The sequence below is a fragment of the Microplitis mediator genome, chromosome 1 (genome assembly GCF_029852145.1).
Source record: "Microplitis mediator isolate UGA2020A chromosome 1, iyMicMedi2.1, whole genome shotgun sequence".
Lineage (NCBI taxonomy): Eukaryota > Metazoa > Arthropoda > Insecta > Hymenoptera > Braconidae > Microplitis > Microplitis mediator.
Genome location: NC_079969.1, coordinates 20,580,535 through 20,593,442, shown reverse-complemented (window position 1 = coordinate 20,593,442; position 12,908 = coordinate 20,580,535). Strand labels below are relative to the sequence as shown.

The window sequence follows — 12,908 nt, the reverse complement described above, 5'->3', positions numbered from 1 at the left end:
TCATTTCGCTATTCAATATTCTATTATAATTTATTTGTTTTTGTATTATATATTTACTATTGTAGTTTTACGAAGTTCGATGAAAGTTCAAAATTGTCTCAAATTTCGAACTTTTTTTTACACGCGTGTCGTAATAACGAAAACTAAATTTATAAATTTTTATTTTACCCAAATGGTTACTTTGTCAATATACATAAAAATCATCACAAATGTTTTATAAATATTCAATCGTCTATATATATTATACATACCTGTAATGTCATTTTAGTATTTTTTTTTTTGTGTCTCAGGTGAATAAAATCATGAATCTCAAATCTTAACATATATAACTCTCTATATTTCTACTATAAGTTCGTTCGCCAAATATATGTATATCTATAGGATTCTTTAGGGGTGCAGAGCAAGTGATGGTATACATAAATTTGTGACAATGTGAATAGAATATTTTATCAGGTGTACATTTTACCCCATACAAAAAATAAAACGAAAAAATTTGATTGTTAAGTTTGTTTTTATTTTTTTTTTATTTTTTAGTAAACAATTACTTGGTATAATTATTATCAAATTACAGTGTTATTACACTATAAAAAATCGAGAGTGATGATCTTCAAAACTATACAATTTCAAAAATTATGAAAAAATGTCAAAGAATTATTTTTCAAATTTTTTATTCAAGTGTATTGACATGATAACTATTGAATATCATAAAAAATAATAAATATATATAATGTAATGTGTAAATATGATGACTTAAATTTTTAAATGTATGCACCCTTTCTATATATTTAAAATTTACAATTGCCTAAGCGGTAGTTGCAAAACCCGTTATTTCTTATGCCGATATATAATTTCATGTATTCTCAATGGAAAGATCGATTTGTAAATCGTATTATTCATACGCATACATATAAAATGTTCAAAGGGCTAACATATAACACACAACCAGCACCACCACCTATACCGTCTGGCGTAATCTACCACGGACAATTGTTACAAAAGATTATACATGTACAATGAATCGGTAGAAGTAAAATCTATCATCAAGGCTATGAGTTTTTAATACAAGAGTAAGGGCGTTTTATTTTGGTATCTCAAATTTTCTATTACCTATTCAATTTATTATATAATTTTTTGTACCATATAATTTGTACTGATAAATAAATTTTTTTGATAATGAATAAATTTAAAGTTTACTTTTTTTTTTTTTTTTTTTTCTCTAAATGTAAAATTCATTTATAAAAATAAATAATAAAAAAATCTTGTAATGAAATGTATTTTTTCGTACAAACTTAATTGTCAAACACCGAGGAACATCACTCGGTCCACTTGTTTTCATCCCTCGACAAATCAACTCTCATCCCTATTGCGCACCTCAAAAAGCCTACGGCCACCCTCTAATCCTGTTATACGCACTGCGCACAACTCTGATCTCATCTCTCTTTTCTTCTCAAACATATATACACACACATATATACAGATAAACTAAAGAATTCATACCCCTCTCCTATTTCCTCCGCGTATTTTCTTTAACTCTCATTCGTTCATTTTGTTCACCTACTCCTTTGTTCACATTTATTTCTCTATCCTCTCTGAAACAATGAACTCGTCCGGATTTTGCGTGGTGCATAATCCGCAAAATTGCTACCTCGACTTTTCTTCTCCATTCGTATATAATGTAGCCGCATACAATTCAACTGAGAGTACATAAAATAAAGTAAAAAATAAAAGTTACTCTTTTAAAAAACTCGGATTAACTTTTATTACTGATGTATACTATTGTACTCTATATTATACATTGTCTTTAATACTTTTAAATCTTAGGATTAAGAAATTTCTATTGTAATAAATTTAAATTACATATATATTATGTATTTATGTATATATGTTGCAATTATTATAAAATTGTATTTACTTTTAATTTTATTCGACGTATTGTCATTTTAGGCATTAAAAAATTTTAATCATATTGTGAAATTACGAGACTTAATATTTTTTTATCAATTTGCCGTGAATTATAATATTGAAGAAAAAAAAACGATACCTCAATTTTGAGATTTGAAAGATGATAAAGTTTTTAACAATACTAGTTTTTAACTGAATAAAATAATTTAATAATAATAAAAATTATTAGTTTTTTTTTTTTCGAAATTAAGCAAATAGTTTAGAATTCTAGTTATCAGTTAGACTATTAGGTTTGAAACAAAAAAACTTAAATACATCATCGAAAGAAAGAAGTAAAATAGAGTGTAACCACAAAAAATAAGAATTGACAAGTAAAAATAAAATAAACTCTTTCTTTTTATTTCTTTCATTTAATTTGTCTCGATTTGCATGTAATTTATTTTCCGACTCAAAGTCGATGAGCGACCACTCTTTTACTTTGATCTCGACTTTAACGCCTTGATTAACATTCATCCTACCACAATTTGTATTATTCGAAATATCGCTGATTGTAAGTCTCATATTCAGATCCATTGCATTCCAGGAAATTTATTTTCTTTTATATTTTTTACGCATAATTAAAAAAATTACTTCTTATTAATATTTAATAAATAAATTGTCCAGGGAAAAAGATCTATTTCAAATAAATCTTTCATCACTTTATCATAAATCCAACTTAAAAAATTTATTTTCAGGTCTAACGGGATGTCTCAAAATATTTTTTTTTAAGTACCAAAAAAAAAATTTTTTTTCCTTCAGTTTCGTTTTTTGAGTTTGTTTACGCAATTTTTTTATTCAATTCAATAAATTAAAAAAAATTTATCGTTTTCACTATTTTTATATTATTCAAATAGCTAATATAAGGACTTGTCATATATTTATTTTACAAAAATAAATCGTATTTTATTATTTAAGAATTATCTAATAGTAATAAATTATATGATTAACGAGTTTAACCTTGAATGTTTGTTTAACATTTTAGCGCACATATGTGGAAATAATAATATTCATAAATCGCTATGATAAATTTTATTGCTCTATATTTTTTCAATGATTTTTTTTTATCAATACCTATAAATTAAAAAGTTATTTCCCGAATTAAAAATTCCATCCAAGCCTATAAAAAGACGAAAAATTTATATTCATTTACAACATTAGTGAGGAATTACGGTTAAGAACAACACATTTCTGTGTAACTATATACTATTTAATTGAAACAAAAATGAAAAATATATATGTATCAATTATATTATTTTATTGTTTATTTATTGGTAAGTTATAAATTAAATTAATAACAGATAAAAAATGTAGTGTAATGATAAAAATCGGTATATTGAGATTCTCACTTCATTTTATTTTATAATTTTGTTCTACAAACAATATAATTAAATAACAAATTAAATGATTCTGTATTCTTTAACCGTAAAGGTAAAACTAATGAAGTAAACTTTTGCAATATTTACTTTTCTTTAATTTTGACTTGAAGTTTAATGTAATCCCTATGTTTTATTTCATGAAAGTTAACTTCAAGATTAATTTAGCAACAGTATTTATCATAAGTTCCATTTTAATTCGACTAATTTTCTCTCGAGTATTGTTGGCATTAATAGAAAATTTATTGCGAGTATTTAAAAAACTACTGCGATTAAAAATATATATTTTGAATTTACTTTAAAACTTTCTGTTTCAAGAATTAGAATTTTTGATAGAACAGTTTTAGATGTTCAAAATAAATACATTTCAAAAGTTACTTCTTTAGTTAAAAAATATAATTAGTTTATCGAAATTAATCAACAATTTTAGATTGAAATAAACATAATTTTAATTTCCAATTGAATGTTCTTAAAATTATTCAAAGTTTTTAATATTATTAGTTCTAACCAAAGACTCTAAATGGGTTTCAATAGAATTAAATAAATAATAATTTAATTTAATTTTTTTTTCCCAATTTATTCCAATTAATACACTTAGTTATCGACTTTTTAAACACCTTAAAACCTTATTTTCTATACGATTTGCCAAAAAGTCAAAATTTTATCCTGTGGAAAAAATTTACTAATCTTAAGATTATGAATATAAATAATAATAACTATAATTGATATCATTGTGAAATTAATACGTATGACTCATGATTAATAATAGTGAATAAAGTAAATGGTCAAGGAAAAAAAGGTATTGGATCAAGTAAACAAGATTGGGATTATGTTAACTTACGAGAAGGCGCTTATTATTTTTGGTGGCTATACTACGCCAGTCCATCTTCAAATTGGGAACAGAAACCTCTTTTAATTGCACCAAGTAAGGGAATCGGTAAATCAGCATCGGGTTATATAAATTTCGACCAAATCGGACCTCTAGATATTGATCTAAATCCTCGAAAAAATCCATGGCTCGACGACTACAATATATTATTTATCGATAATGTTTTGGGTTCCGGATTCAGTTACGCTGATAACGAAACTTATTATGCATCAACAAATGATCAAGCGGCTGATGATCTTTTTAAAGTCATTAATCATTTCCTGAGCAAACTTCCTCAATTTAGAACAACTCCAACTTATATGATGGCTGAAACTGTTGGGACTCAAATTGCTGCTAAATCTGCATTAATCTGGGCTCAAGTATTTGACAAATATTTATAGATATTCAATACATAAAATATTATTTCTTTAAATTACTTATCTAATTAATGTGTAATAGGCTCAAGAAAAAAATCTTATTGAAAGTAACTTCAAAGCCGTTGTTTTAGGAGCCCCGTGGATTTCGTTAACTGACGTAGCCAATTATTGGAAAACAACTTCTAATAAAGTAATATTAAAATTTATAAATTTAATTAATTTAATATTACCTGCATACTCAAGATTACAATATATGCTTAGCCAGTCGTAAAAAAACGATTTCAGACTAATACAAACTAAGCTTATTGAAAATTATCAGTTGTTTCCGCATTAATGAAATGTTTTTTTTTTTATCTTTTGTACCCAAACGAACGAACAGTACTATTCTTGTATTTGCATAGTAAGAAAACATTTTCCATGTTTTTCTCTTCAATAAATAAAAATTAAAAAAAAATAAAAATCTAAATTTCTAAATTATAGAACATATTGCATCAAGCTTCAAGCTTTATTTCGCGTTTAGAATTTTTTTTTTTTTTAGAGAAAAGCTTGCCAAAAATAGCCGAAAATCCATCTTCAAATAGAAATCACGTCTGATTTCTACCCGCGAAATTAGTTTTTAACTTCATATCATTATAAACGCTATTGGTCATAAATTTGAGTCCAGATATTTAAATATCTAGTTTTAATACAGATAATTATGAAAAATATTGAGTGTGGCCCGGAATAAAGACAATGCGATAACAACTCGGGCCTTTGGTTCGGGTAGTCAACTTTCTCATCTGAAATCACTTTGTTTAATCTCTTGCCAAATAATTTACAATTTATTAATTATGACAATCAATTGACTTTTCATAGGATAAATTTAATGAAGAAGAATTAGAAGAAATCAATAACCAAGTAAAAGAAATAAACGAAGCTATGGAAGTAAAAGAATTAAGTTCTGCATTCATATCGTTTATAACTCTAGTAACTTATATTCAAGGATACTTAAAACTAAACAATATGTATAATTCATCACCGAAAGTAACGACTAACTATTCTGACTATACAGAAGATGATACTGAATTGCTAGATTTTATGAATAATTACGTTAAAAATGTACTAGAACTCGATCACGAGTGGACAATTAAAGCAGATATTACTGTCATTAATATTTTTGTGGATAATGCTATGGAGTCTATTAAAGAAACACGTAAAGTATAATTGCGTTCGTATATTTTTTAATCAATACTTTTATAGACTTTTTACGTTGTCATAAATGTTTAGTCAGTCAACTGCTTCAACAAACGGATCTTCGATTGATAATAATCGCTGGTAGTAATGACCTTTTAATTCCTTCATCTTGTGTTGAGTCGTGGGCTAATAATTTAGACTGGACTCACAAACAATCATTTCAAGAAACGAAACCAATTAATATCAATAGTGAAATTTCTGTCAGAGAATATAAAAATTTGGAATATTATCTTATAGAAGCGGGACACTTGGTCAGTATTAATAATTATTTTAAAAACAATATTTATGCAGTTTTTGCATTGATTTATTTATTTTTTTTTTTGTTTTTTTAGTTATTATTGGACAACCCACAAGATTTTAGAAAAATAATTGAGGAAATGACTAAAAAAAAATAGCCAAAGATAATAACGAGCTTGAAAAATATATAATTTAATGATTTTTAGAAACTACTTTCTATACAAATTTTATCGTATTGTTAAAATTATGTCGAGCGAATAGCTGTAATGGGCAATAAATAAGTTGATTTGAATAAAAAATTGCAGCTTTTTTTCTAAACTTCCAACTTTGAGACAAATTCGAAAATTTGTAAAACCTCAATATTAAAAATAATACAGAAATTAATTAATTATGGGATAAAATTAGACGAAAAAATAAAAAATTTTATAACAACGTTTTGAAAAAAAGTAGTCATTTATCATTTCATACTAAATGGTATCAAAGTTCGAAAAAGTTCGAAATAAAAGAATAAGAAAAGTTTGCAAAAATGCGAATTTGTCTCGGATTTCGACGTTCGACTGTACGAACTTTTTTTTACATAGACTGCAGCCAACTAATTATTTTTATTCTAAATTTTAATTTATCTTTATTCAATAAATGGATTAAATATATTTCATACTATTTGTTATGAAAATATCTGTGTACATGGTGTTTAACAACTTACTTAACACATTGAAAAAGGGGGACGGTTAATCCAGAACAAAATATTATACGATCTGTTGAACTGGCTAATATGTAAAATCCTTAGGGACTGAGAGTTCATGATACACAATAGAAATAACACTTGCAATGACAAATTTATTTATCACTCCCAACACTTATTTACTCAAATAATTTATTACTGTTTAAGAAATTTACTATTTTTTCGATTGACCAAGTTACAGTAGTTCAAGCTGTAACATTATCAGTCATTATATTTTAAAATCGATATATATATATATATATATATATATATATACAATAGACTATAGATATAAAAAAATACAAGCCTTCGGGCATTCACAGCATGAGCACTCGTACGCATTTTAGTAATGATATCTCCCGTCTATTATTACAGTTGTAAGTCTAAGGTTAATCCTCGCTCGTGACTAGTCACGTAATATCTAGTCCCTGGTAATCCCGTAAAAATGTAAATTCACATTCGTTTTTCAATCGTCCCCTCAATAAAACCTTACATACATGTATATATAATATATATAGAATCTATTCGAACATTTTTCTATTAGATTTTGAGCTTTTCTTTTATTATTTGTACTTACATAAGATCATAGGGGAGAGGGGGGCACAGTGGGCCCCTTAAGGAAAATAATTATAACATCATTAATTTTTTTACGCGTTTACTTCTTTTTAAACCCTTGATACTTACACGCTGATAATTTTATGGTAATGGTTCTCATCGAGGATTTTTAATAGTTACCATACCGTATGATAATTTTAGAATTTTATACAACAATGCTATTAAAAACCATCATATGATGCTAACTATTAATATCCCCGAATAATAATCACTTTCGCCAATAATAGTAATCACTCACATCACAGATAGCAACATTTATAATTTTCGGTAACAATGTTTACTATACCGCGATGGTAATAGTTACCATCGCGTATGTAAAAGTCACTTAAGGAGGTTCATCGGATAATCACTTTTTTCACAATATCTTTCAATTTTTAAATACAAATACTTTGAAGTGTCCTGTATACGTAGAAATTTTTTAAAATAGCCCAAGCGGTACTAAATTTCGAGATATTAACAATTAAAAATCGTACATTTAACATGCATTCCCTATGTTGACCGTAGTTAGAGTGAGAATTTTATTAAATAACAATCATACTTTATTTACAACATTTTTTTAAAAGTTGGAAATTATTAAATTAATTTATAACAAGTAATATTTTTCAATAAAAACATAAACGAGCGGTATTAATTTTTTTGTAATTAATGTTTAAAGTTTGTTACTTTTAATGATTATCAAGCTTTCTCCCATAACCTGACAAGTGAGAGATAGTGACTTGGCAACGTTGCAGTGCGCGGGAAGTTAAAAACACAGTAGAAGCCCAACAGATTTAAATAATTATAAAAACTTTACGGATATAGGTTAAACATAAGGTTACGGTATAGGGAAGGGTAAATATATATTATATTTAAAATAATAAAAGGTATAAATTATAAATAACTGCAATACAAATATAATAAATATTTATTTATTTGATAATATAAATTTCGATAAATCTGTTATGAAGGCACTATTTTTCAACTTTGGAGGAACATTTAAATGTTATAAATATTTTAATTTTTCTTAGAAACTCTTTCTTTCTTAGAATTAAATTTCTTTGGTTTATTAATTAGATTGTTTGGCAAGATTTCATTTTTTAAATAGTCTAAGATGTTGTTTATAATATCTTTTTTTTTGGTTATTCTCACCTTGTTATTTACTGTTTCAGTAAACAATTTCACCACAGCTTCATCACCTCCTTGTTTACATATTTCCCTCAAATAATCAATTGAAATATCATTCATAGCTAATTTCTTGCACATATTTAACGAAATAATACCTTTCAATTCTGTTAATATTTTTAAATTAAGTTTTGTTTTGTTTGCATCAGATAATTCTTGTAAGTAAACGTTACATTCTTTGTAAGAGGCAAATAAATTAGTTTTTAAATTTAATACTTCCACTAAATGCTGTAAAATCAAAACGTCATAAGCAGCATCATGGAATGATTGCTGCTCGTCATCTGAATTTTTTAAAAAATCTTGACTAAGACTCTCTAGTTTGAATTTACCAGGCCCTTTTCTATCACTCAGTACTGATCGAAATATTGCTAAAGTATCTGCAAAACCTACAATTAAATCTAAAATGTTAACAGCATTTACATTACTTATTGCACGTAAAAGTCTAGGAACGTCAAACCGGGCATTATGCGCAATTAACAAACATTTTTTTTTACCTTTAGTCAATTTTTCTAAAAATTGTCTGAAGGATTCTAGAGCATCTGAAATCTTCAGAGTTTGTACCTGCTTGTTTTCATAAAATAAATTCCTCGCATGATCATGGTGAAGTTTAGTAACTGCGCTTGCCGATGTTGAGATTTTAGTTTTGGTATGTATGTAAATATTAAAAACTTCCGCTTGATAGATACCATTGCCATAATTTAGTATTGCAAGAAACAAAATTATTTAGCGATCTGTAGTGCAAATTTTGTTTTATTGTTACTGAATTCTTTTTTCTTTAATAGCCAACATTCATGTGATAAATACAGAAAATTTTTTTTCCTATTACATTAAATGTACTTGATGTTTTTCTATTATTACCAAAATTATTTTAGGAAACATTAATGTTAAAAATTTATGTCATAATGTAATTTAGTACATACTATATTACAATCAAAAATGATACTAGTCACTCTGTCAAATAGCCGAGAAGTACTAATGCCAGAATTGTTCTCAAGCTTGGAATATAATACTTCTGAAATAAGTTTCTTACCAGGGACACTACAAAAAGTGGGCGCGATCTAGTGGCGAGCACCGAACTACTTCTAATGCTGTTGCCTTGCTCTGATGACTTCCCTCTCCTCCATATATATCTTTTCTCCCATGAAATTTATCCCTTAGTTTAAGCAACTATTCTGTTTTGGTTGGAGCATGAAAAGTTCTTCCGCTAAATAATAGTACTCATTGAGAGAAATTTTATTTTCTTTAAACAAAAAAGTGCAGATTGCTACAAAAAACTAATACATCTTGCTTCAAAAAAATATCTAATATTAAGAAATAAAAACTTCTGTAACAAGTAAAAATTTATCTTGAATTTTTATCTCGAATCGAAATATTTTTTTTCAAGTCAACATATTCCCACGCTTAAATCGAAAAATTTTTACTTATTTAAAGAGTTTTAATTTCTCAATATAGGAGATATTTTTTGTAGCAAGATATGTTAGTTTTTAGTAACAATTGCATTTTTTAGTTTGAAGAAAATAAATTTTGTCAGAATAACTACTATTTTTTTTAGCGCGAGAATTTTTGTATGCTTCAACCAAAAAAAAAAAAAAAAAAAAAGTTGTTTAAGCTAAAAGGAAAATTTATTGGGAGAAAATGGGTTGCTATCGATTTTTTGTCTCGTTTTATATCACTTTGACGGACGTATTTAACTGTTTGAGATCCACTAGGAAGACCTAATTTATTTTGGATATTCAAAATACGTTTTTCACCATCATTTTTAGAACAGACAGCTGCTGCTACTCGGATATCACAAACTGCAGTTGTGCTTAGACATTTATTTTTATGTGCTTTATTCGCGACGATATTATTGAAGCTTTCATTACCTTGGCTTGAAGCTGCTATAGAAAATTTATGGGAGCTTAGCGCATATTTTTCAAACATGCTTACTAATGCATCGTACAAAGAATCATTTGACAGATTAAGAGTGTGTTTTTTAGTAGGATTGCACCAACTACCGCAATTTTCGTGCCGACTAAAAATATGGTCTGGAATTTGTTTCAAATTTATTGCTAACTGTTGAGATTTACCCCTATTTTGAGACACAGCGTATGCAAAGCATTTTTTAATATGTTTAATAGCGTCCTTTTTAGCCAATTCTTTATATGTCTCTCGCATTTTATACAATTCATTTTCGAAATTTCTAGCCAAATGATTTTTATCAGCTAATTTATGAAATTCGATAGTAGGGTTGTCTGCTCGTACAGCAGCAATCATGGAACTATCTTCGTCTCCTATGATGACTCGTACTTGTAGACCAACTTCTTTGAGAATATTGCTATGATTCACTTGTTCAACTCCTGTCGCTGCCTCCATAGCCTTAGCACTACCATAAAAATTTAAACGGCAATCATGGTCTTCTTTATTGTGGCCCAATTATATATAGGGAAGGGGGGGGGGGACAAAATGGACCCCCTAAAATTTTGGATGTCGCGAAATATTTTGGGGCAAAATGGGCCCCCCAAAATTTTTAACATGAAAAGTTTGGGGGGGGGGGGTAAAATCGGCTACCTAGACTTTGAAAACCTACGAATATTTTTTAGCCAAACGGGTTCCTAAAATTTATTTAACAGAAATGATTAGATATATATATATATATATATATATATATATATATATATTAGGGTAATTTATTTAAATCTTAAGAAAAAAATATACTCGAGACAAACCTCATTCTCAGTCTCACTTTGGTCTCATCCACAAAAACTATACGTGAGATAAACCTCAGTTTGGTCTCACCCATCAGAAATATATATGTGAGGTTAACCTCATCTTGGTCTCATCCATAAGAGCTATACGTGAGATAAACCTCATATTGGTCTCATCGATAAGAAATATATACATGAGGTTAACCTCATATACGCCTAAAAGTTGAAAAAGTCGCATAAAATGAGACTAACCTCATCTCAGATTTATATGAATTTTAAATGGTGAGGACAAACTGAGGCAAACCTCAAAATCTTTCATTTGAGGTCTAAAACTGGAATTATTTTTCGACTCGGGTTACATTAGCAAATGGAAATTTCAAATGAGCCGTTATCAGATATAAACTGAAATTTCCGAACCAGAAGCATTTCATTCGATAAATAGTAACTTTACGCATCGAATAAAATATTTTATTTAATGATTCGGGTCTTTTGAAAATCACCTATTTTACTCTCTTAAACGAAATAAGAGTAAGAATAAAAATAAAATAAAAATTCAATGGACTAAAAGAAGTAACTCGGGGTAAATAGTCACAGATGTATGATACTTATATATGTATACATGTACGGAATAAATATTACTGTACATAGGGTACAGTGAAAAGTATAATACAACTCTAGGTACTAGTATATATTCACTTGTATCCTTTTGGTAACTTTTAATTCGCATGAATGAAGAGAATGTTTCGGAGCGTACGAATGAACTTGTGCAGGTCGGTCTCTAACGGGATTTATTTGTATTTGTACTCGAAGCACATCAGAGAAGAGAAGAGAGATAAAATGATGAAAAACTCGAACATGCGGGATCTAACGCCCTCGGGTTTAGTTGTTGGACGTGCGAGAGTAAAATGTACATATGTACTTTGTACAAATCGAAATACATAGCTAAGGATACAAATGCCGTTCACATATATACAAATGAATGTATATATGTATAGATGGATAAATTGACATTGTATGTCATGTATGTTCTATATATATGTATATATATAGACATAGAGACGTGTGTTAAGTACATATATACATTGTAGCGAGAAGGCTAACTAACGGACTACCAGTTCATTAGAGATCGCTACTAAACTTTGGGGTATGTGTCTGACACTTTGAGTACCAGGGGAGGGTGAGAATTATTATTTTAATTAAAATTGTTTATTTGTTTAACTTCAACGCTTTAATGTATTACTGGGCACATATTTAAAGTTTACGATTCTATGGAAATTTCATTTATTAATTTTAATTTGATTAATCATGTTAAATAAATAAAAAATAAATTGCTTTAGAAATTTAGGTAAATTAATTTTTCAAGTTTTTTATTAGATGTATATTTAGAACATATTAAAAGTACTTGTGATACTTTTATAGGGCAACTCGACTAATAAGTGAAAATGACTCCCAATAATTCATGAAAACTATTTTGATAAATTTTACTGAGAATATTTTATAAATTGTTAGAAAAGTACCAAATTATTTGTCCACAGCAATCCTAGCTATCTGGGCATACGACCACTCTAAAAACAAAAACTTTCTGGTGATAATGGAGCAGTACCTCAACGCTTCGCGTTCGACACGTGCGAAAAATAGCCACTTTTAGTTTTAGTGGAAATAATTTGGTGGAGTAGATTGTGATTTTTAACTTCC

At 27.7% G+C, this 12,908-nt stretch overlaps 1 protein-coding gene across 1 annotated transcript; it reads left to right on the top strand.

Moving 5' to 3' along the window:
* The first annotated feature begins 3,067 nt into the window (after positions 1-3,067).
* Positions 3,068-6,332, top strand: LOC130674977 (retinoid-inducible serine carboxypeptidase-like). The gene is made up of 6 exons (XM_057480433.1): positions 3,068-3,212; positions 4,084-4,562; positions 4,642-4,749; positions 5,415-5,751; positions 5,826-6,043; positions 6,125-6,332. The coding sequence occupies exons 1-6, from the start codon at positions 3,164-3,166 to the stop codon at positions 6,185-6,187; spliced, it is 1,254 nt and encodes a 417-aa protein (XP_057336416.1). The 5' UTR covers positions 3,068-3,163; the 3' UTR covers positions 6,188-6,332.
* The last annotated feature ends 6,576 nt before the right edge of the window (positions 6,333-12,908 follow it).

Excerpts from the sequence above, each read along its gene's own strand:
- LOC130674977 (XM_057480433.1), top strand. The coding sequence starts at position 3,164 with ATGAAAAATATATATGTATCAATTATATTATTTTATTGTTTATTTATT. Across the intron at positions 3,213-4,083 it reads ATTTTATTGTTTATTTATTG|TGAATAAAGTAAATGGTCAA; the intron begins GTAAGTTATAAA and ends GATTAATAATAG. Across the intron at positions 4,563-4,641 it reads CTGCATTAATCTGGGCTCAA|GCTCAAGAAAAAAATCTTAT; the intron begins GTATTTGACAAA and ends AATGTGTAATAG.